Source organism: Heloderma suspectum, chromosome 12, assembly GCF_057233095.1.
Source record: "Heloderma suspectum isolate Gila_16-S chromosome 12, 16-S_ref, whole genome shotgun sequence".
NCBI classification, from domain to species: Eukaryota; Metazoa; Chordata; class Lepidosauria; order Squamata; family Helodermatidae; genus Heloderma; species Heloderma suspectum.
In genome coordinates this window covers 11,747,157-11,772,363 of record NC_139469.1, presented here as the reverse complement: position 1 = coordinate 11,772,363, position 25,207 = coordinate 11,747,157, and the positions used below count along the sequence as shown (strand labels likewise).

At 45.0% G+C, this 25,207-nt stretch overlaps 1 protein-coding gene across 1 annotated transcript; it reads left to right on the top strand.

Annotated features, from left to right (window-relative positions):
- The first annotated feature begins 239 nt into the window (after window positions 1-239).
- On the top strand, window positions 240-23,439 carry LOC146336547 (cytochrome P450 2W1-like). Its single transcript, XM_084819194.1, has 9 exons — window positions 240-547; window positions 5,349-5,511; window positions 12,014-12,163; window positions 13,650-13,807; window positions 15,031-15,204; window positions 15,617-15,758; window positions 19,076-19,260; window positions 22,252-22,393; window positions 23,249-23,439. The coding sequence occupies exons 1-9, from the start codon at window positions 350-352 to the stop codon at window positions 23,437-23,439; spliced, it is 1,503 nt and encodes a 500-aa protein (XP_084675320.1). The 5' UTR covers window positions 240-349.
- The last annotated feature ends 1,768 nt before the right edge of the window (window positions 23,440-25,207 follow it).

The following is a 25,207-nucleotide window of genomic DNA, read 5'->3' as shown; positions in this document are numbered from 1 at the left end:
TCAGCGAGTGCCCGACCATGTCTACCACTGATGCCTACCAAGTCAGATCCGAAAGCTGAAAGGTCCATAGGATTGCTAAGTGCCACTTTTGTGCCTACTCCTGCATCCACATGCAAGGCCTGTAACTTGAAACCTCCTTCAGTTTCCAATCAGAAACTGCTTAAACCACATTCTCCAGAAGTGTTTAAAGAGGGTGGGGTTACAGCATTTGCTCAGGCTCTTTGCACATTTTTGTGGCAATTGCAAACCAGAAATATAAAGCTAAGGACAGGTGGACAGATTGCGCCAAGATCATTATCTTCCCCATTCTTTCTGGACAAGTGACTTCATATATTATTTTCTTTTTAAAATGCTGTTGCTAAATTTATTTCTCTCTTATCCTGCATCCATTTGTCTGCTGTGCATGCTGATCTTTTTAGCTTCGCTCTGTTTTCAAAGCAGCTCTAAAAAATCAGCTTTTAAATTGCCGCCCGGTCCAACACCACTTCCTATCATTGGCAACCTGCATTTACTGGATATTAAGAGGCAAGACAAATCCTTACTGAAGGTAAGAGAAAAATAGCTTCACACGAGTTATGCTAAAGGTCTCCTTCTGCAACTGCAGTGAGAATATTGCAGTCCTCTTGTTGTTGTTGTTGTTGTTGTTGTTATTAATTATAACAACAACAAATTTGAATTATATTTCTGAGATACATACCAGTCTGGTAGTATAACGCTCAGGTGTAGCAGAAACAGCAATACAAATTTTGTTTAGAGTTTGACTGAATTGTTACAGAATTACTCTAGAGTAAATGAGGAGCAGATTGCAATCACAGATTTTTCAATGGGTCCCTCTGGGTAACATCCAATATTTCCATCCCACCTAATGGGACAAGGTATCTACAGTACTTCGGGGAGGGGATACAGTTTATATATTAATTTCACACCCCCTAGACCTCTGATGGCTGGTAGGGGTGTTAAGTTAGCAAATAACAGAGACAAATATGCAGCACATGCTACATTTATGTAACAGGAATTTATTTCCAAAAGGCACAAGAGCTCCTTCGAATGATCTGAATGAGGAATGCATCTGTGTGGTTGTATCCAGATGAAGGGCTAATTTCAGTGTTACGTGAGTGGACCTTTGCTTGCACAGTGGAGGTTTTCCTTCCTCTCCTTCCCCCTGCAGCCCTGCAAATCTACTCCAGGGATGGGGGCTCCCATAACTCTCCAGAGCAGATTTGCAGGGGGAGGGAGAAATCTGATCTGCTCGTGGTTCCATCCTTCTGGCAGAAGGCCACCCACTGGATACAATCCTTAGCGAGCTGAGCTTTGGTTCTATCGAAATCAATAGGACAAATTAGTCATGACTCAAATCCCACTGATTTCAACGGGAACTAAGAGCAATTCATTTTGTCTGGATCCAACCTGTGGTTTCTTAGCGATGATGGTGATTTATGACTTAGATGGCACCACCCATGTTGCTGTTTTTATTGCTGGTTTTGTTGTTGGTTTTTATTGCTGTTTTAATTGTTTTCATTGCTGTTTTCATTGCGTTCATACCATGTTATTGTGTTTATTTATGTTTGTTTGTTTGTTTTCTTAATTGTCCATCTGGCCGGTCACCTGGCCACTCTGGGCGATGTACAACCATCAAAAAACAGTAAAATTATACATTAAAACATCAAGTGTTAAAAAAGTGTTTTTACTGCTTTTAACATTGTACTGGTTTTATGTGTTCTACCGTTGTATGCCTTGGGAGGGCGGCTGCCCTGAAAGGCGGCCAAGAAAAAGTTATAAAATAAATAAAAGCACATGGTACTTTTCAAAGAATGAGAGAACAGGTCCTTGCCCTAAGGTGCTTACAATCCATACATTAACATAAGGGAGGCAACAGAGGAATGGAAGAGCAGGAGCTAAACAGGGGAAGGGTATGTAAAGTTTTTTTGGGGTGGAGGGGTCCAGACCTTCTCACTCAAGGGACTGGTGCTTTTACTGGTAAACTGCATTTTTTATCACTCAAGGTGTGACAGACTGTGGGCTTCTCTCTATGGGGCTTTTATCTTGAGATTGAGATTGGTTACTCATGGAAGTTTGTGGGGCCTTTACATGACGTCGTCAACCTCCGATGCCTCTCCTGTGGTTTCTGACCACTTCCGCGGCTTAATTTGAAAAGGAAATAATGAGCTAATAAAAAGAAACAGTTTGAACCGGTTTGAATTTGTCCGTGTAAAGAGGAAGTGGTGCTGTTTAATGGCATGTAGTGGCTGTATAATGAAACATATAGAACTCGCAGAAAAAGGGGGAAAGGGGGGAGAGAAGTGCACGTAAAGGGCCAAGCTTAATTCTTCAAAGAATCCGGAAGCTGGAGCCCTGGTAAAATGGCAGGATAAAAATCTTCTGTGTGGAGAAGCCCTGCATATGATCCAGCCTTCAGGTTTTGCCATTGACCAGATCCAATACCTCTTTTCTGGTCCTGATACCTAGCAAATCACTATCCCTGTTTTTGCCATTTGCAGATTCCTTGTTTAAAAGATTTTAGGGTAAATTGCTAGAGTTAAGAAGAAGTTAACCATCCAGAGAACATTGTTAATGAGCAGTATATAAATGCTGTAATCAGGGGAGAGGAAGTGTTTCATGATGGGGGGCTGGATGACATCAGGGGCTGCACCAGACAGTGTCATTTGGGTAAAATCCAATGTAAGTCCTACTTAGAGTCGACCCATTGAAATGAATGAGACTTAAGTTAGTCATGACAATATTGCAGGCCCAAGCCATTTTGCTGCCTGAGGCAAAGAACAAGATGGCGCCCACTCCCGTTCTATGTACACAAGCCAATGAGCCTGGCAGATGAATCTGGCTTCAACAATGAAGATAGGACAGCATCCTCCACTGCACCAGAAGGCAGCAAGCTAACTTAGGGGGTACAGAGCAGGCTACATAGCACACAGGCCTCTCCTCCAACCCCTTGCTGCCACCTCCCTGCATCTGCCACCTGAGGTGACTGCTTCACTTTGCCTAATGGTAGGGCCGGCCCTGCATGATGAACTTAAGTCTATTCATTTCAGTGGGTCTATTCAAAGTATGACTTATGTTGAATTTTACGCATTGGCTCCCCACCAAAGCACCAGGTGGATCGATGACCTGACGCATCGACCGGGGTAGCTTTGCCTGCCCCACACCTTCTCCCATGGGGAGAGGATCTGTGGCAAGCAAAGCCAAGCTGGCTAGTTGCCTTCTTCATGTACTGCACACCATCCCGATCTACACAGAGCGTGAAAAATTAAAGTGCACTCAGCTGGCGCTTCCAGGATCTTCTGCAAGGGGGAGGGTCCTGCAGAGGGAGCCCAGATCTCCGCAGGCCAAATTAGGCCTGTGGGCCGGAGGTTCACCACCCATGCTGTAAATAAACAAATAAATAAATAAAGTCTGCATTGTTTCCCTCCATCAATAAGGGTAACAACTAATCTCCTATCCTCTACAGCTGTGTAGCTACTTTCAGCAGTAGGGCAGAAAGGTATTGCTCCAGGTTCCCCAGTAGTGATCTGTGGCCATGCTATCCAGTGTCAAAGGTCATTAATTAATTAATTATGTTTTTAATCCACCAAATAACAAGCATTCTCTGTTTGGTAGGTTTTATAATCATATACTCCAAGTGTCCCTATTTACCAGAAACGGTAACTTAAGTCTGGTTTACTTTGTCTCATAGATCTTTAAAAGGATCTATTGAGAATCCCTTTTCTTACCAACCTGACCCGGCTGTCTTACCTGCTCCAGCCCGTCATCCTGTTCTTTGCTCAGGCTACAGTGTGACAACAGCTTGAGAACTGGCTTTTATTATATATGAAAGATGTTCATTCAGTTATTCATTTACACATTTTTTCTCCTACCCCCACCTCAGCTTAGAACTGTGTCATCATAAAAACTCTGCAAAAATCATGAAAGCCAATTTAAAAAGCCGCTTCAAAACAACAAGCAAACAGCAGGTTCCTTCCAAATTGTTTGTTTCTTTTTGTTTACTTACTTATTTGAATGGGCTCCGCGGAGAAATGAAAAGTGGAAAAAATATGACTGCTCAAGAAGCTAAAACCAGACCCTCTGCTATGTTAACAAGCCATTGCACACCGCTTACCGTTGTTTGTAGATCCCACAAAGATAAGATGCCTGTCAATCAACTAGAAGTCTGCAGCAATTTCTCTTTTCCTTGAATGTAGTGCAAAGTCTTGCTGCGTTTGCTTCAAGCTGCATTTTTTCAGTAATGCTCTCCCTTTGCCCGTCAGGTTGGGTTTGGAGTCTTAATCAGCAAACATATAGACCCTGTTTGTACGGCACACTGCGCGAGCTGCTCTCTATGTCGGTGCCATTTGGATTATGTAACCCCCAATGGGGTTGCAGTGTGTCGCGCAAACCCAGCCATCGGGGGTTATGAGAGGGTGCCATGACTGAAAAGACTGTCTCTTGTCACCATCTACCTCACTTCTGAATCTGGGGGCACTCTGAGTGGGGCCTCAGAAGAAGATCTCAGTAGTGAGGCAGTTTCATAGAAGAGGTTTAATCTAGGGCCAGATCAAAATGTTTTCTTGCCTGAGGCGAAGGACAAGATGGCACCCCAGTCCACACACAGAAGCTGACCGGACTGGCAGTTGAATTCTTACTTCAGCTCAGGGAATGGGACAGCATCCTCCTTCACATCTGGGGCAGCAGGATAGTTTAGGGACAGCCTGTGTGGCAAATGTAGTTCAGCCCTCCAACAGAGGGGAGCAGCTGGAGAGTTCATGAGGAACAGCTGGGAGGCTGCCGCCATTGCCCCCAGCATCTGCCACCTGAGGCGGTCACCTCACTCTGCCAAATGGTAGGGCCTGCCCCACTTTAATCTCCGCCCTCCCTGGCATCTCCCCCCGATTCCCCATTTGCTAGCTACACAGCCTTGTATGATAATTGCTTATAACCATAGGGCACTGCAATTTTTTTAAAAAAATGCAGAAATAAGACTAACAAAAATGGGCCCATAGACATTTGTTAAAACCTACCCTCAGAACTTGGTAAAAAAAAAAAAAAAAGATTGAATATTACACCTCAAAACACACACACACACATAATCGAATATCAGGTGAGATATGCCTTGCTTTAATTTGATGAACTTGTTGATATATCTGGTAATCTTGCTGGTTATTGTTTCTAAGTTTTATTTTCAGGTTTCAGTTGTGTCATCTCTGTGAGTTTGTATTTCTGAAATTATTTTTTATCTCTTGGAAAGTTGCAGTGGCCTTTGTCTGAACTCAATAAAAGCTGACTGAACTGTAGATCCGGTAGGTATGAATGGTTTTATTAATGTGCTGAGAGAACTAAAATACCTGCCTACCTTTCAGCTTGCCAAGAAATATGGGCCGATATTCACCATCCATTTTGGATTCCAGAAAGTTGTAGTGCTAACCGGCTACGAAGCTGTGAGGGATGCCCTTGTGAACTTCACAGAGGAATTTGTGGACAGGCCGCTTATACCAATATTTGAACAGATTCAGCATGGAAATGGTAAATCGATAAACAAAATTGGCCTAATACCTGCTTCTAACCAAGTTATACTTTGATGAATCTCTTTTAAAGTCTTCAGTACCTCAAAATTGGCCCAACTAGTTTGTCTTCTGTGGGATTTATTTGGTGCAAATCAGTAGTGTAGTGGTACATTTTGAGGTGCAGGTGTTCATCATGACAGGCTGCACAGCCACTTCCCCAAATACAAAAATTCAGACAAAAATTGATCCATATTTGTAAAAGCCCACAGTTCTAGCAATTTTCAACTCCACCAGGAGGAGATCTTTTGAAAAGCTAAGGAGTCCTAATTGCCCATTCAAGATCAAACCACCCAAAAATACTTTGCATTACAGCAGGAATAGCTCACAACAATATATTCTTGATGAGGATACCCACTTAAAATTACTCCCAGCTTCTGAGAGGATTGCAGGTAGGCTCAAAGGCGGGTGGCAGACGATATCAGCGTCCCTGTAAATGGAAAAGTTCCAGCATGTCGACCCTGTGAGCCCTGGCTCCATTACAATACTGGCATTAATAATTTCTTCTAACAATGTTGCACTTTATTTATGTTGTTGTTGTTCAGTCGTGTCCGACTCTTCGTGACCCCATGGACCAGAGCACGCCAGGCCTTCCTGTCCTGCGCTCTCTCCCAGAGTGTGCTCAAGTTCATATTCATTGCATCGGTGATGCTATCTAGCCATCTCATCCTCTGTCGCCCCCTTCTCCTTTTGCCTTCAGTCTTTCCCAGCATCAGGGTCTTTTCCAGGGAGTTTTCTCATCGCATTAGGTGGCCAAAATATTTCAGCTTCAGCTTCAGTATCTGTCCTTCCAGTGAGCACTCAGGCTTGATTTCCTTTAGGATGGACTGATTTGACCTGCTTGCAGTCCAGGGGACTCGTAAGAGTCTTCTCCAGCACCACAGTTCAAAAGCATCAATTCTTCGGCGCTCAGCCTTCCGTATAGTCCAGCTCTCCCAGCCATACATTACTACTGGGAAAACCATAGCTTTGATTAGACGGACCTTTGTTGGCAAGGTGATGTCTCTGCTTCTTACTATGCTGTCTAGGTTGGCCATAGCTTTCCTCCCAAGGAGCAAGCGTCTTTTAATTTCATGGCTACAGTCACCGTCTGCGGTGATCTTGGAGCCCAAGAAAGTAAAATCTGTCACTGCTTCCATTTCTTCCCCTTCTATATGCCAGGAAGTGATGGGGCCAGATGCCATGATCTTAGTTTTTTTAATGTTGAGTTTCAAACCAGCTTTTGCACTCTCCTCTTTCATCCTCAACAAGAGGCTCTTGAGATCCTCTTCGCTTTCTGCCATTAGGGTGGTATCGTCTGCATATCGGAGGTTGTTGATAATTCTCCCGGCAATCTTAATTCCGACCTGTGATTCATCCAGCCTGGCGTTTCTCATGATGTACTCTGCATATAAGTTAAATAAGCAGGGTGACAATATGCAGCCTTTTCATACTCCTTTCCCAATTTGGAACCACTCGGTTGTTCCATGTCTGGTTCTTACTGTTGCTTCTTGACCCTGGTACAGGTTTCTCAGGAGACAGGTAAGGTGGTCTGGTACTCCCATCACTTTCAGAATTTGCCACAGTTTGTTGCGATCCACACAATCAAAGGCTTTAGCGTAGTCAATGAAGCAGAAATAGACACTTTTCTGGAATTCTCTTGCTTTCTTCATGATCCAGCGAACGTTGGCGATTTGATCTCTAGTTCCTCTGCCTCTTCGAAACCCCGCTTGTACTTCCGGTAGTTCTCGGTTCGCATACTGCTGAAGCCTAGCTTGTAGGATTTTGAGCATCACCTTGCTGGGATGTGAAATGAGCGCAATTGTGCAGTAGTTTGAACACTCTTTGGCGTTGCCCTTCTTTGGAATTGGAATGTAAACTGACCTTTTCCAGTCTTGTGGCCATTGTTGAGTGTTCCAAATTTGTTGGCATATTGAATGCAGCACTTTAACAGCATCATCTTTTAGGATTTTAAATAGCTCAGCTGGAATACTGTCATCTCCGCTAGCTTTGTTGTTAGTAATGCTTCCTAAGGCCCACTTGACTTCACTCTCGAGGATATCCGGCTCAAGTTCAGTGACCGCACTATCATGGCTATCAGGGACATTCAGATCTTTCCTGTATAGTTCTTCTGTGTATTCTTGCCACCTCTTCTTAATCTCATCTGCTTCTGTTAGGTCCCTGCCTTCTTTGTCCTTTATCATGCCCATCTTTGCACAAAACGTTCCCTTGAGATCTCCAATTTTCTTGAAGAGATCTCTAGTCTTTCCCATTCTGTTGTTTTCCTTGATTTCTTTGCATTGTTCATTTAAGAAGGCCTTCTTGTCTCTCATTGCTATTCTCTGGAACTCTGCATTCAGTTGGATATATCTTCCCCTTTCTCCCTTGCTTTTCACTTCCCTTCTTTCCTCAGCTACTTGTAAAGCCTCATCGGACAGCCACTTGGCTTTCTTGCATTTCTTTTTCTTTGGGATGGATTTCGTTGCTGCCTCGTGAACAATGTTACGGACCTCCGTCCATAGTTCCTCAGGCACTCTGTCTATCAGGTCTAATCCCTGAAATCTATTCCTCACCTCCACTGTATATTCATAAGGGATATGATTGAGGTCATACCTGAATGGTTTAGTGGTTTTCCCTACGTTCTTCAATTTAAGCTGAAATTTTGCAACAAGAAGCTCATGATCTGAGCCACAGTCAGCTCCAGGTCTTGTTTTGACTGACTGTATAGGGCTTCTCCATCTTTGACTGCAAAGGACATAATCAATCTGATTTCGATATTGACCATCTGGTGATGTCCATGTGTAGAGTCGCTTCTTGTGCTGTTGGAAAAGAGTGTTTGCTATGGTCAGCGTGTTCTCTTGGCAAAACTGTATTAGCTTTTGTCCTGCTTCATTTTGTACACCAAGGCCATGCCTGCCTGTTATCCCGGTGATTTCTTGACTTCCTACTTTAGCATTCCAATCCCCTATGATGAAGAGGACATCTTTTTTTGGTGTTAGTTCTAGAAGGTGTTGTAGATCTTCATAGAACCGATCAACCTCAGCTTCTTCGGCCTCAGTGGTTGGGGCATAGACTTGAATTACTGTGATGTTGAATGGTTTGCCTTGGATTCGTACTGAGATCATTCTATCATTTTTAAGATTGTACCCCAGTACTGCTTTTCCCACCCTTTTATTGACTACGAGTGCTACTCCATTTCTTCTAAGGGATTCTTGCCCACAGTAGTAGATATGATGGTCACCTGAATTAAATTCGCCCATTCCTGTCCATTTTAGTTCGCTGATTCCCAAGATGTCGGTGTTCAATCTTGCCATCTCATGTTTGACCACCTCTAGCCTACCTTGATTCATTGATCTGACATTCCAGGTTCCTAAACAACATTGTTCTTTACAGCATCGGACTTTCTTTTCACCACCAGACACATCCACAGCTGAGTGTCCTTTCGGCTTTGGCCCAGCCGCCTCACTCTTTCTGGCGCTACTTGGAAATACCCTCTGCTCCTCCCCAGTAGTATATTGGACACCTTCCGACCTGAGGGTCTCATCTTCCGGTGTCATATCTTTTAGCCTTGTGATACGTTCCATGGGGTTTTCTTGGCAAGGATACTGGAGTGGGTTGCCATTTCCTTCTCCAATTATTATTTATGTGCTGCACATTAAAAGGTGAGGTAACTACTATCAGTGCCAGTCCTGCCATTAGGCAGAGTGAGATGTCTGCTTCAAGCAGATGATTTGGGGTGCCATGAAAGGGCAGCCAATGGTTAGTTATTTAATGTATTACTGTTGAATTTTTACTCCTAAGAAGAACTGCTTGTGTCTTGGGCTGGCCCTGTAACTATCCATGTGAGGTGGCTTTAGAGTTCAGATGGTAGCAAAAGTTTTGCCTCATAGCATGAGGTAAATTTTTGCCACCGTCCGAAATCATGCTAGTGGGAACTGCTGGTGGGATCCTTTTCAGAGCAATAAATAACTCAGAAGTGTCACAGACTTGTCCCTAATTCTAGGAGTGGATTAACCATTATGCTAACTAAGTATACTGTAGAATATAACCCCCGGTCAGCTTAAAGTAATAGTATCTTTCCTTTGTAAATTTTTGGCACAGCACTAATTGGACCAGAACAGGGGAGGCACAGGTTCAAATTCTTGTTTTTAAAACATGGACTAAGGCTACAGTCCTTAGAGCCAGTGTAACATATTGGTTAGTGTATTGGACTTAGTTGTTGTTCAGTCGTTCAGTCATGTCTGACTCTTCGTGACCCCATGGACCATAGCACGCCAGGCCTTCCTGTCCTGCGCTCTCTCCCGGAGCGTGCTCAAGTTCATATTCATTGCATCGGTGATGCTATCTAGCCATCTCATCCTCTGCAGACTTAGAGCTGTACGCAAATGACCTCTTGAGATTCTCCACCCTCTTTGTGGGCAGAGGATTTCACTGAATTTCTCCAATGGGAGGAGAAAGTCTCTGACAATTTCTCACTGGTAGGGCTCACCACTGGCAAGGGTTGTAGCACAGCTTCTTTCTTTTTTCCGAAGGATTTGGGGGTGGGATTAGGGTTGAGGGGGGAGCACTGCCATTACAAGTGGCAACAGCAGCAACTGTGTTGGCAGCCTGGCCCCCATTTTTCATTGCCCACATTACCCCATACCTAGCATCGTTCCAGGGCATTGAGGGCAGGGGGGTGGAAAGGCAAAACTCAACAATAATGGAGAAGAAATTTGGGGAAATCCTGCAAAGTGGCCTTTTATTTCTAGGGAGTAAGAAAAGAAAAATCTCAGGACTTTTCTGAGAAAAATGTCTCCTGAGACATTTTAGTTCAGCTCTAGTTGTCCTAGAATCATAGAATAGTAGGGTTGGAAGGGTCTTATAAGACCATCTGGTCCAACCCCCTGCTTGGTGCAGGAATCCAAGTCAGAGCATCCCCGACAGATGGCTGTCCAGCCTCACCTTGAATGCCTGCAGTATGGGACAGCCCTAGGTACTTGGTTCTATTGTCGTATTGCTCTAACAGTCAGGAAGTTTTTCCTGATGTTCAGCTGGAATCTGGCTTCCTGTAACTTGAGCCCATGATTCCATGTCCTGCACTCTGGGATGATGGAGAAGAGATCCTGGCCTTCCTCTCTGTGACAACCTCTCATTCTTTAGGGTTCGGCACCTTCCCCAGGATCTTCCAAATGTTAAATTTCTGAGGACAACCTGCAGAGATACCCTTGTCTCTAATGCAGCTGCAGAGAGATGATTGTACAATGAAAGACGTGATCCTCATGCATACTGCTTGGCCGCCTCATATGTAAAGTAAACACAAGAACCCTGAACCCAACCCATGAGAATTTCTCTGAATTTCTTCTGTTTTCAATTTCTTTTTAAAAGCAATTTGTTTTCTATCAAACTGAATGCGAATGGTTGAAAATACTGTGGGATAAATTTTTGGCACAGCACTAATTGGACCAGAACAGGGGAGGCGCAGGTTCAAATTCTTGCTCAGCCGTGAACCTCACAGGGTGTCCATGGCCACAGGGTGTGGCCTAGTCTGACAATGTAATCATGACACCACATAAATTCTCATGAATTTATGGATATTTTTTAAATGGTTAACCATTGGTCTTATCCCCTCACCAAAACTGATGATTTTATGTGCAACATTTGGGATGTATAAACCAGTGACATCTGCTAGGTGGGGAGTTTAGTCCCCTAATGTATTTGAATTTGATGGCTGTACTGTACGGTTCTGTGCTTCATCCACTCTATTCATGATCTTCAGGTATGTGTACTGAACCTTATGTAGCCAAAAGCACCTCCCAGGCACAAGAGGGAGGTATTAGCAGGCTTGGGGGAACCTAGAAGTTTGCAGAAGTACAAACATTATTTAGAGGGGGAAACTAAGGGGGCAAATAACCCCCCCAAAACTTGTACCCAATGGGGACTGAAGATGCATGGTGGGAGCAAAATGTCGATAATCTGTTGGGGATGGAATGCAACCCACAGGTGGAGATGGAACGGAATGGAGTCTCCTGGAAAGGGCATGGCTGACTGGCTGGCTGGCTGGTGGGAACCTTGAATTGGAGCACCCCACTCAACAGCATTTTGTTTCACATCATCCCACTTTTATCTCTCCTTTAACACCTGTGCTCCTTGCATGCCACCCCGGTATCTGTGAGGATGAAAGGCAGTCTAAAAGTATTTTAATATTGATTTATTTGTTACATTTATATCCTGCCTTTTTTTCCTCCAAGGAGACCAAAGATCCTCCTCCTCTCCATTTTATCCTCACAACAGCCCTGTGAGGTAGGTTAGGCTGAGAACCAGTGACTGGCCCAAAGTCACCCAGTGAGCTTCATGGCTGAGTGGGGACTAGACCCAGGGTCCCTCCAGTCCCAGCCCAACACTCTAACCACTATGCAACACTTGGCTAATAGATAACCAAATAAAACAAACTCTTCCTTAATCCAAATGAGTGAGATCAGGTCTTATATTATCTCCTCCAACAGGGGTTTTCTTTTCCACTGGAGAGCTGTGGAAGACGACCCGAAGATTTACCATGTCCAGCATGCGCAGCCTTGGAATGGGGAAGAAGCTCATAGAGGAGCGTATTATTGAAGAACTTGGTTTTCTTGTAGAGAACATTAAATCTTTCAAAGGTGAGGTGGGAAACATGGGAGGTTAAGCCAATTCCTGTACAAAGTCCACAGATCCAACATGTTGTGCATTGCACATGTGAGACCTGCAGCACACTGATTGCGTGAAATGTGGAGTTGTCAATGCTGCGATATGAAGATCTCAAATGGAATAGCATCAACATAACAGAGTTCTGGCCGATTGCCACTTTTGAGAGCAATAATTACCTAGCAATTCTGTGGTGCTTTTTAGTGTTCAAAGTTCTCTACATGGATTACCTCCACCATTCTTACAACAACCCTGTAAGGTAGGATCAATAGTATTTGCCCGTATTGTATATAGAGACCTGAGGCTGAGCGGGAATTGCTGGACTAAAGCTATATACACAAGGCAGCAGCCATCCTGCCAAACTGTGCTGAGATGAGAAGCAGGGCCATTCCATCAGCTCTGCTGAGGGGCCAGCTTCGTCAGGCTCCTCCTCTCCCTGAATGGTTTCCATTCTGGCTGGTCATAAGAAATACCATTCAACTTTTTTCCCCTCTTCCCTCCCATCCCTTTTCCCTTTTGTGTTGTGTCTTTCAGATTGCTTTCACTGATTGTAGGTCAGCCTCTCTGGGAGCTTTTTCTTGCTGAAGTTTGGGACAAAAGTGTTTTAAGTATAAAATAATATACTCTATATTATTTTGTGATCCCCTGCCCCCCAGACACACACTTTGTCCATACACTCCAACTGACCCAGTTTACCAGGAACTGTTCTGATTTTTTTTGTCCTTGTCTCTGGAAATGCCCTTGTCCCTATTTTTGCATTTGGCAGATGTCTTGTTTACATGTTTGAGTTGCTAGTGTTTCCATTCTTCAGGGTTCAGCACCCTCCCCAAGGTCTCTATAATTTAAATCTCTGGGTGGGTGGGTGAGTGGGTGCATGGATGCCGGTTGTCTCTAGTGCACATGTACGTAAGTGAATGCGCATGAACACTAAGGCACCACACAGTGCTGCTGCTGAGGGATGGCTTAAACTGTTGATAATATATTGATCCAAGACAAGTTGCAGGGCTGTTGGAGGAATGGGACCACCTTATGGCAAGGGTTGTTGTATTGGATGGCTTCTTTGTCATGTCCAGCTGTATAATTTCCCTTTCAACAGTGCAGATGGCATTGAAATCTTGCACTGACACCATAGTCAGCAACTAGTTTTAGAGGAAAGCCATGTAGAAGAAAGAATGGATGCTGGTGAGCTGGGGCCTGGTGGTGAGCTGGGGCCTGCTCATCAACCACATAGTTGACCTACAACAAATTATGTTACCACAGTCATTACTCCCTCCATCTACCTTTCCTGCCTGTTTAGTTGGCAACTTGCAGAGCAGCTGGTACTCTTCAGTTTTGTCCCCAGAAATCTCCAGTCGCTGATGAGCCTTGATTTTTTGCATTTGTTATTGTAAACAATACATTTTTAACTGACGTTCATGGGATTTATGTTACACTTAATGTATTCTCTGCTTCTCTCTGAAGAAGAACCTTTCAGCCTCAGAACCTTTAACGCTGCCCCAAGCAACATTACCTTTGCTCTGCTGTTTGGGGAGAGGTTCGACTACAAAGATCCCTTATTCATCACTCTGCTAAGACTCATAGATGAAGTGATGTGTCTTCTTGGATCTCCATTCTTGCATGTAAGCAAATTTTGTCCATGTAGCTATTATTTCTCACCTAGACATGATGAGGCTTCCATGTGTCTTCCCCATTCACATATGAAAAAGAGAGCGAGTGAGAGTGATGGGGTGGTCAGAAAGGGAGAGAGAAAGGGGTGGCTCAACCCACTTTTGGGCCTGGCCCCAGCCACTTTGGACCTGCCCACTGTTAGCAGTCAGCCCTTGACAGATTGCCCCCAAGGAACGCAGCCCTGGACAGAAAAAAATGCCTATAGAGTGCCATGGCCAATAATGGCCTTGAATGTTTTTAAGTCTAGATTTCCTCTTGAATGGTTCTTGGGTCACAGAATTGGTGGTTAATAGAAAATCTATGCAAAGCCGGCAGGAAATATGTTACTGATTTTTGCCTAATGCAGTCAGAAAGAAGATAGGAGAATCCAAGACTATTCTAATCCCAGTTTGGGGCAATCCTCATTGCACTCCAGGTAGCTTGGAGCCATCCTTGCTCCTTGTGACATTTGTCGGGGAAGCAAACGATGGGAATACCCTCTTGCTAGGATGGTACCTTTCCCAGACGCTCGAGATCAAGAGCACAACCAAGCCGCACCATGAAAATTGTGCTGGCTAGGCATAAGGACCGAGGAAGTGGGCAGCACAGTGACACTCACTGTCTGTTCTGGGTCACGCTAAACAAGGCACATCAGTCAAGGCAGGACCTTGGAGAGCGCACTGCATGAAGTACCAGCTGGAGTATTCTCCCGTAGAGAGCTGTTGTTCCAGCAAAGGACTGCAGTCAACTGATGCCTTAAGAAGGCCTGGCAGAGCCTGGTCTTTCAGACATGCCACCCCTGCTGGATGCTGGATGCTGGATGCAGTTCTTAAAGGGCCGGTGTCTGTTTCTGCAGTTTTGTGCTTTTGCGTGGCTGACGGATAGGAGATGCTGCAGCAGAGTCATCCTCAGGGTCAGATGATGGGAGGGCTATGTAGTTGGACCGGGACAGTATAGAAGGGTGTGTTGCAGGCTCTCCGTGAAGTGGAGTGACCAGCAACCCTTCTGAATCCAAGTTCTCAGGGTAGTGCAGACCCTCAAAACCAGCAGACATGACAAAAATGTATGCAACTAGTACAAACAAGCCCCATCTTAACACCCTCTCCCCCATGAACTTGTGTAAGTTACTTTTCAAAGTAACTGATGTTTCTTTCCCCTCCCACTCCCTCTTTTTTTTTAATTTGCTTCTAACTAGCTGTTTAACTTCTACCCGCTCCTTGGATTTTTTTTGAACACTCACAAAATTTTACTTAAAAAAATCGAAGAGGTCTGTGTCATTATAAGAGACTACATCAAGATAAGCAAACAAGATATCAACGTCAACAGCTTCAGAAGCTACACAGATGCATTGGTCTTAAAGCAACAAAAGGTATTTTGCCCGATTCAGAACACAAGTCTGAAGAGTATCAGAGGGAACCTACAGGATCAGAGCAAAGATCTATCTAGTCCAATATTCTGACTCCAACAGCAGCCATCCAGATTATTTACTTATTATTTTTGTTCTTGTTATAAAGAACCTAAAGTGTTCTAAGTGTACAACCATTAAAATATAGGGCAGTCCCTACTTGCAGGCTCACAATCTAACAGACATTATACAAAAGGAAAACGGAATAGGGAGGGAAGAGGAAAGTAACATGTTTTGGAAAGCCCAACTTGTTTTGACCAAGGGTCTTCTTCATGGGCAAAGGGGCTTTATGTGTCTTATTCTGATACATGTTCTTGAAGTGAGCACAAGTATTTTTTGTCCCTAATTTCTATCATGTGCTCTACCCCCACCTTAGGACATGAGCAAGAAAGACAACCTTTTTCATGACGACAACCTGATAGCATCCATACTGGATCTCATAATGGCTGGAACAGAGACCACTGCGACGACATTGCAATGGGCCGTTCTGCTGTTGACGAAGTATCCAAAGGTTCAAAGTGAGCAGCCCCTTAATTTCTCAGTCCACTTTTATTCATTCTAGCTTTTCTAGAGCAGGAGAGGGCAGAAGGTGAATTGGGTATCTACTGGAAGATCTCTGGGCGTTTTGTTGTAGATCAGCAACGATTCATGTCTCCCAATTCTCTTACAATAGCGAAAGTTAAACACTCCCTCCCCACAAAATAGGTGGTTGGAAAAATGCTTGAGAGGAAAACCAGGAGTAGATTTTTGTGTGAAAGGACTTGTGAGCTTGATTCTGGCTGATCACAAGTTCCTGGCTCACCAGAGCTGGTAGTTTGCTCCTGTCTCTGGTTGGTGGACCTCAGGTTCCAGTAAAATAATGATGTGGATCCTGCAAGCCTGCCCACCCCTGAGGACATGATACACATCTGATAGAAACAACACATCTGATAGAAAAAAGGAATGCTCTGTGGCAGTGTAAGAAGTGGGGACTTTGTGTGGACATATTGGGGAGCAATCCTATCCATGTTTAGACAGAAGAAAGTCCTACAATTCCCAGCATTCCCCAGCCAGCCATGCTAGGAGTTGTAGGACCTTTTTCTGTCCAAATATGGATAGAACTGTGCCCTGAATCAGTATTTAGTCTCAAGCTCAGCTCAAATGGCTTCCCAAATTTTTCCACCCTATTTGTGATATGTAAAATCCTATAATAGCCCCCTTTGGGGGCGAAACGGTTCCTGTAGTTTGAATGAAGGGAAATTACCAGATGAACATGCAGAGTTACCGGGGGGGGGGAAAGGCCAAAGAATTGGGGGGGGGGGAACCCAGGTATGCATAAGTGCAAGGGTAACTGAGGAAAGTGCACAACAAAATGCATGTAATTAGCTGAGTTTGGGGAAACAGCTGGACAGAGAGGCTGCCTCAATGAGCCTGGAGTCTGAGATAAGCCATTTAATTCAAGAATGTTGCCAGTAGGTGAAGTGGTGGTCAAGGCTGCTATGGGAAAGGCGATGCCCTGTATGTATGTATGTATGTATTATACTTATATACCATTTAGGGCACAATCCTACAGAGATAGACGGGCGCCTCCAACCTCCCCTATCCAATGCAGGGTGGAAGAAGCATGGAAGAGAGGATTCCCTCCATGTTGCAGCTGCCCTGCACTTTGCCTTAGAGCATTTCTACACCAGCCTAAAATCCCACAACTTTACTGCGGCTTTCCGCTTCCATTTTAAATGCCAGATCACAACGGGCTCCCTTTACACTCACTTCCTTTGCCCCCCTTGCCCCCTTATCTGCATGTTCTATATGTTTCATTATACAGCCAGTAGATGGCGCTGTGGTCTAGCTCCTCTTATTGCACAACTTCCTCTGTTCACGAGGGAACTCAACGTGCTATAATTTGATAGCTCATTATTTCCAATCTTTAAAAAAACGAGACGAAGGTCATTTAGCAGGGGAGACACCCAGGAGGTTGATGACGTCATGTAAAGGACCTGCAAACTTCCATGAGTGAGCAATCTCAATAGCAGGATAAGAGCCTCGTGAGAAGCCCATAGACGAGCATTTTTGTGCGTCTAATTGCAGCTTCAGGGAGGGGGCAGGAACGGGGCTGGACACCACATAGGAAGCTGTCTAAAACAGCTTCTGTGGTCTCCTCCCATCCCCACCCCCAGGAACACCCCATTTTCACCCCTCCATGCTCCATGTTATGAGCACGGAGGTGGCAGAGGAGCGGTTCTCTCTGCTCTGACTACAAGGGGGTAGGGGAGGGACGGGGAGCACAGTTTCCTGGCTACGAGCTTGTAGCGCTGTCTGTAAGTTCGGAGGTGGGAAACCGAAAAATCCTATCCCCCCCAGATGCTGTCTAGAGGAGATAGGATTGCTCTCTTAATATAATAAAATCCCTAAGTAGTATAATAATAATAAATAAAATACTAATAAATAAAAAAAAACCCAACCTGTTTAGCATCAAACAGCGGACTTTCCATAAAATTTGACAGGACACATAGTCAACAAGTATGTTTTTCCACATTGCGCAAAGGCTTGGGAGAAAGAGTACTTAACATACACCAAAATCACCAGAATTCAGAGGAGGAAGGCATGGACACCCCAGAAGTAGAAGTGTGCAGCATACTTCCTACTTCCAACGTTGGTAACTATCTGAGTTAATGTGGAAAGTGATTGAATTGAACTGCATCATCCTATCCAAATAAAATGCTCTAGAAATTGCATTCTGGTTTTGAGTCTCAGTCTGTGGGCATCTCTACACCAGCCTAAAATCCTGCATTTAAAATGGGGCTTTCTGCTTCCATTTTAAATGCAGGGTCACGACGACTCCCTTTTTCACGTGCCTCCTTTCCCCCCACCCCACCCCACCCCCTTCCCCCTCCTTCTCCCCATATCTGAGTCTTCCATTGATCTCGTTCCTCTTCTTGACACTTTTACTCTCTCCACGGAGGAAATTCAAGTGGAACACAATGGGGTGATTTGATCGCTCATTACCTGCGATCTATTTTAAAAACAAAACAAAGGGCATTTAGTGCAGGAGATGCATTGGAGGATCATGGCGTCAAGAAAAGAGCCCGCAAACTTCCATGAAGGAGCCATCTCATTCGCAGGATAAAAGCTCCATGTGAAGGAGTCTTGTATCTCACCCTATAATCCTAGCTATTTGTAACATCGATGGAATTCACCAAATTTCCCCAGGGTGGCGGGGGGAATGCCCCATCAGTTTCTCGGGGTGGAGCTCACAATTGGCACGACTTTCTTTTTCCTAAGATTTTAACCTTCTAAGTGACAACAGCAGCGACTGTCTTGACAAGCTTTACCATCATTTTGCATCCTCCAACATGTTCGCTGGACTTAGTGATGTTCCAGGGCATTGCGTATAGGGAGGCAGGGAGGGGAAAGGGTGGTTGCCACACACAAAATATGGGTGGGGAATATTTAGAGAAAATATGCTGGTATTTTTTTTTTTGTCTTTTCACCCCGCCCTTTTGCCTTCTGCCCTGCCCACTTGAGAGCTTCTCCAAAATGGAATTTGTCTCTTGAGCAAAAAAAAAAAAAAAGCTTCTGAATCTTCTGTGAACATGTGTACACTCATTATATTGTTTTGAAGTTTGAAAGTGGAATATTTTTTAAATTTAAAGGGCTTTGGGGTCCCTTGTTGGGCTGAAATACAACTTAGGACTAGTCATATAAATAATACAGAAGACATGGCATGGAAAGTTAATACTTCTCTTGTTGAATTTGAGAACACTGCCTTGCTTCGGCCAACCAGAGCTAGTGCAAGGAGGAAGATTTGCGAATGCAAAAAATGTAATTGTACACAGTTCTTGGGTTTTTGTTTTAGGGAAGATTCAAGAGGAGATCTCACAAGTTGTGAAGCCAGGCAGCTGGGCCACATACGAAGACCGGAAGAACATGCACTACACCCACGCGGTGATCCACGAGGTACAGAGATTCATCACCCTGTTGCCACATGTCCCACGCAGCACCTCAGTCGACACACATTTCAGGGGCTACTTTCTCCCAAAGGTACCTACCTCCAGATATAAATGCCTATGCCCCATCTTGCTTTTGCTGGCTGAAATAAACCTTCCTTCCTTCCTTCCTTCCTTCCTTTCTTTCTTTCTTTCTTTCTTTCTTTCTTTCTTTCTTTCTCTTTACTTACTTACTTACTTACAATATTTATATACCACTCCACATCAGAAGATTTCAGAGTGGTGAACAACACGGTAAAAGAATAAAACAGCAGGTTAAAAGAGTTAAAACATTTTTTTAAAAAAGACAAGCCCCAATAAAGTGGAATTTAACAAACCACGGCTGGTCATGCAAGGAAGGCCTCTTGAAATAACGTCTTCAGGAGGCGCTGGAAGGAACACAATGTTGGTGCCTGCCTGACCTAAAGGTAGGGAATTCCACAGGAAGGGGGCCACCACACTGAAGGCTCTTTCTCTGGTGGGCTCCAACCGGGCCATGGTCCATGCGGAACCACCAGAAACATGCCCTCTGATGACCTAAGTGACTGGGCAGGTTGGTAAAGAAGGAGGCTCTCTTTCAGATATCTTGGTCCCAAGTTGTTTAGGGTACCAAAACGACACCAGTAAACAAACCTTTAACCTGGCCCAGTAGCAAATAGGCAGCCAGTGCAGTTCCCTCAGCAGTGGAGTTACATGATGGAAAGGGGTCGATCCTGACAACAGCCAAGCTGCTGTGTTCTGCACTAGCTCTGGCTTCTGGACCAGCCTCAAGGGCAGTCCCACATACAGCGCATTGCAGTAATCCAGTCTGGAGGTTACTAATGCCTGTACCACCGTGGCCAAGCTATCCCTGTCCAGGAGAGGCCGTAGCTGGCAAACCAGCCGAAGCTCGTAAAAGGCACCCCGAGCCACCGCGACCACTTGGGCCTCCAGCGACAATGATGGATCTAGGAGTACCCCCAGATATTTAGGTTATGACAAAGGTTGGATTCAGCTAAAGTTTACTCTGCAGATGTTGACTGCAATGAAATGAATGAAGCTAGTACGAGCGCCAGATTTCTGACGGCTCTTGGGCAAGTCACCCTCAATGGGCCCCTCCCTCAGTAAGTCTGCTTTTCACCACCATTATCACCAGCGTTCTTGCTCCTCCCCCTCTTTCTCATCATTGGCTACCATTTGCGTGCTTGGCAGGCAGAGAGCCAGTGAGCCAGGAGGCCGCGGCATCTCCTGCTGCTCCTTCTTACCACCTCCATCGTCTGGGCCAGAGCCAGCGGCAGGTGAGCAAGCAGGTTGCCATGGTGAAGAGGAGGAGCAACTCCAGGGGGCTCTTGTCAGTGGGCTTCTGCTGAAGTCTGGGCCTCGGCAGGTGTCCAACCATGCCTACCCTTGACGCCAGCACTGAGTGGAGGAATCCCACTTGGAGAACTGGATTCGTGACACTGTGTGCAAGTGCCTGCACTGCCCCCCAGCCTCGCGCACGCACGCACACATGGTTGCCAACTGATTAGAAAATCAGGCTGGTCTGCTCCTGAGCCTTTCACAGCAACTCAGTCTGCAGAAAAGAAACAGGTGAAGATTTTTGTGGCATGGAGATAAGCATTTTTTTCACATAATAATGATTGTGGGTCAGACAACCCATTTCCCCATCGCTTTGCTCACCCCCACTCCCCGAATATGGTTGCTTTTCTTCCATCCAGAGCATTCTTTATAATGGAGTCAAGCGAAGAAATTGCTCTGCTTGATGACAGTTAGAAAACAACTATAAAGAGAACTTTATTGTACTTTAGCATCGCTCACTTAACTGTAGTTAATTTTAACAGAGAGCTGCTGTTTGGTTTGGCTGAAGTTCTAGTTTCCATTTAGCAGCTAAAAGGGCCTGCATAAAACACACTACAGAGCAAAGCGGGGGAGATGGAGAGGGTGGAGGAACAAAATGGGGTGGCAGTTCTGTTTACCAGAATTATTCTTCAGTTTTCCCCAACCTGATGCCCTCCAGATGTCTTGGACTATGGGCTTTTCCACACAAGGCATTTATCATGCGTTTGTCATTCCCTACTCACGGTTGTTTATGGGTTCTTTAAACGATGTTGTGACCTTCCAGTTTCACTTCTGTGTCTAACTATCATCAGTGAGGTTTTTTTAGAGCAGAGAAAATGCAGCATTTAATTGTGAAAGCGAAGGAAAGTGTGATTTCCTCTTGTTTATTTGTGCTATTCCTCTATACCACAGTGCCATCTAGAGGATATGTAGCAGAAAATCAGCAAATGTACTGATTCTTGTGTAGTGTTCAGATTTCAATTCTGCAACGAAACTGAAAGTAGATGCAGCAGATTAGCAGCAGATTAACAGCTTCGCGTAGAAAAGCTATACAACTTCATGATGTCTAATGGGAGTTGCAGGCCAGCACATCAGGCCAGTAGGTTGGGGAAAGCTGTTCTATTATGTATCCTTGGACTATAGAGAAGAAGATGGAGTTGCACCCTTGGAGACTTCCAAAGCGATCCGTGTTGCCCCTAGGCATCTCTCCCCTCCTGACCCCCATCTAAGGCCAGTTCATGCATGCAGATTCCTCACTTAATGACACTGCAGCATCGCGCTGACATGCTTGTGTGAATTAAGCACCATGGATAAGATCTTAAACCCAGTGGCAGCTGGTGACTCCAATTCTGGAGAGGTGGTGCTTCCATACTGGATTTTAGTTACAACCAACCAAAGCTCTAAAGATGCTATACAAGGTGCTGAACCCATTTTAGATTCAGCCTCTTGGACTGCACCTTTAGAGATTTGGCTGGTTGCAACTAAAACCCAGAATGGAATTACCACCCCTCCAGAAATGGAGTCACCAGCCACCACTGCTTAAACTGGATATTCAGAGGGTTTAGGCCATCTGCAACTCCCTTCAGGCCCAGGCAGCCCTGGCCAATGGTTGGGGATTGTGGGAGCTGTAGTCCAAGACAACTGGAAGGCACCAGGGTTTTAGGCTCTAATCCCAGTATTCTCACCTGTGCTTACAATTTGCCCCTCCCGTATCTGCTGTGTGTTCCAGGGCACCATGGTGATTCCTTCCCTCACATCAGTCCTGCTTGATGAAAACCACTGGGAGACCCCGCATGAGTTCAACCCAAACCATTTCCTCGATGCCGACGGGAAGTTTGTCAAGAAAGACGCCTTCGTGCCCTTCTCCTTAGGTACCTAAAGGGGGTTCCATTTGTCTTCAAGGCTCAAATCTGTCAGAAGGTTCCCAGGTCCAGAGGCCCCAAGAAGTCTGATGTAGCTATAGTAGCTGTGAGGAAAAGAAAATCCCACAAGGGCAGCTTGTTCTGCCAGGGCAGGGCTGTGATTGGGGGTGGGGGAGCAGCTGCATTTTGTGAAATGCTTGCTGCAGTGTAAGATAGAGCACCCGCTCCTGATCTGGACCTCACAACCCTTTGTACAGGGGTGCTGGGGGAAGAGGGGTGGTGGTTATTGCTACAAACCTGCCCCTTAAGAGCCCTGCTGGATCAGACCAAGGGTCCATCTAGTCCAGCATTCTGTTCACACAGCTGCCCACGAGAAACCCACAAGCAGGACATGAGTACAACAGCATGCTCCCGCCCATGTTCCCCAGCAACAAGTGTACGGAGGCATACTGCCTATGAGACTGGAAGTAGCATAGCGCCATCAGGACTAGTAGCGCTGATAGCCTTCTTCCTCAGTACCAAGTACTAGTACCTAGAATTTATGGCACTCTAGAGTATTCAAAGCGCTTTATATATATTATCATCCTTCCAACAACCTTGTAAGGTTGGCCCATATCTTCAACCCCATAATGCAAAGGCTGAGGCTTGCCTGGGGCCACTTAGTGAATTGGGTTGGGGGAGGTTTGAATTGGGAGGGGGCTTTAATTCACAGAGCAGTCCTTTGGCCACTGTACCCCATAAGCTGCCATCATGAGCAAAGTTCGAATATGAGTTGATTTTGATGACTCATCCTTCTGGACAACTCTTTTTGAGGCTTGCAACTGCAGGATCCAGAGAAAACCCCATTCCTTGTTGCTCTTGCAGGGCGCCGGAGCTGTGTTGGGGAAAGCTTGGCTAAAATGGAGCTTTTTCTGTTCTTTGTGGGCCTGCTGCAGAAATTCACTTTCCAACCACCGCCTGGGCTTACAGAAATGGACTTGGACTTAAATGTTCCTAAGACAACCTTCACTCTGAGACCACAGCCTCAGCTGACGTGTGCCATTCCCCGTGAGTAAAGAGGACATCATGAGCATCTCTACACCAGCCTAAAATTCCACATTTAAAATGAGGTTTTCTGCTTCCGTTTTAAAATGCAGGATCACGACGGACTCCCTTTACACACACTTCCTTCACCCCTCACCCCTCCTTTTCCCCCTTATCGGAGTTCTCCATATGTTTCATTATACAGCCGCTAGATGGCGCTGTGGTCTAGCTCCTCTTATTGCGGCTTTTCCTATTTCAAGAGGGAACTCAAGAGGAACACAAGCACTGTAATTTGATAGCTCATTATCGCCGATCTTTTAAAAAAAAGAATAAAAGTCATTTAGAGCAGGAGGTTGATAACGTCATCTAAAGGGTCCACAAACTTCTGTGAGTAACCAGTCTCAATAGCAGGACAAAAGGTCTGTGTGAAGAAGCCCTATATCAAATAATTCACACACGCTGGGGGAGTGAAAAATTTCAAATAGTGTATTCCTTTGATTGAGCACGTACATTTGGGGCCAATTCTGCAGCACACCCACATTTGCTACTGTGTGTACACTTGAGAAACAGAGATCAACCAGTCCTGACAAACTGACTGCGACCATGCTTATCACATTCACAAGTTATGCTTTTAGGGGTACACATAAAATCTTCAGTGTGTGGATGGGGTGATCTGGTAGACACAGTATACTTGGTCTTTCAAAAAACTTTTGACAAACTCCCCACTAAATGCTGTTGGATAAACAGCAGTCGTGGGGTAAGGGAACCGATCTTCTTATGGTCTGGTAACTGGTTAAAGAACAGGAAGCAGGGAGTAAGAATAAATGGAGACTTCTCACAATGGAGGGGTGTAAGAAGTTGGTTCCTGCAAGGAACTGAATTGGGATTGATGCTTTTTAACTTGTTCATAAATGACTTAAACTTAACAGTGACTGGTGCTGGTAAAAAGAAAAGGGGAAAAACTTCCTGACTGTTAGAGCAATACAACAATGGAACCAATTACCTGGGGAGGTGGTGGGCTCTCCCACACTGGAGGCATTCAAGACGAGGCTGGACAGCCATCTGTCAGGGATGCTCTGACTTGCATTCCTGCACTGAGCAGGGGGTTGGACTCGATGGCCTTGTAGGCCCCTTCCAACACTACAATTCTATGATTCTATGATTCTAAGAGCTCTGAAAGAATCTTTCCAAGATGGGTGAATAGGCAATATAATGCATTTTGTAAAGGTTGAAGTGCACATTGGGGAAAATCTAAATCACATATACACTGAAACGGTCTGAGCTGGCTATGAATAACCAGGAAAGGAACCTTGGGGTGCCACTGGATAACGTTGGCCTAACGTGCTGCAGTTGTAAAAAAGAAGAAAGGAAAAAAAAGGCAAATTCCATGTTATGGATCATTAGGAAAGAGGTTGAAAATAAAACTGACAAAATGGTGCAACCACACTCTGAAGACTATGTATGATTCTCACTGTTACATCTCAAAACAGGATATTGTAGAGCTGGAAAAGGAGCAGGAAAAGGCAACCAAAATGATCTATTAGCTGGAGCAACTCCCCTGTGTGGAAAGGTTACGACATTTGAGGCTTTTTAGCTTAGAAAAAAGGTATATGAGGCCTGAGTTTAATGCAAACACCTTTGGTGATTTCAAACCAGGCTTTTATGGTGCTATCGCCCTGCCTCATTCACGGAGGCTTACGCTGGGCTTCTCTGTACCAGCCTAAAATCCTGCACTTAAAATTGGGCTTTCTGCTTCCATTTTAAATGCAGGATCATGACTCCCTTTTTCACGTGCTTCCT

Coding starts and splice junctions, on each gene's coding strand:
- LOC146336547 (XM_084819194.1), top strand. CDS start 350: ATGCTGTTGCTAAATTTATTTCTCTCTTATCCTGCATCCATTTGTCTG. Junction 548..5,348: donor AAGACAAATCCTTACTGAAG/GTAAGAGAAAAA, acceptor CCTACCTTTCAG/CTTGCCAAGAAATATGGGCC. Junction 19,261..22,251: donor GGGGCTACTTTCTCCCAAAG/GTACCTACCTCC, acceptor TGTGTGTTCCAG/GGCACCATGGTGATTCCTTC.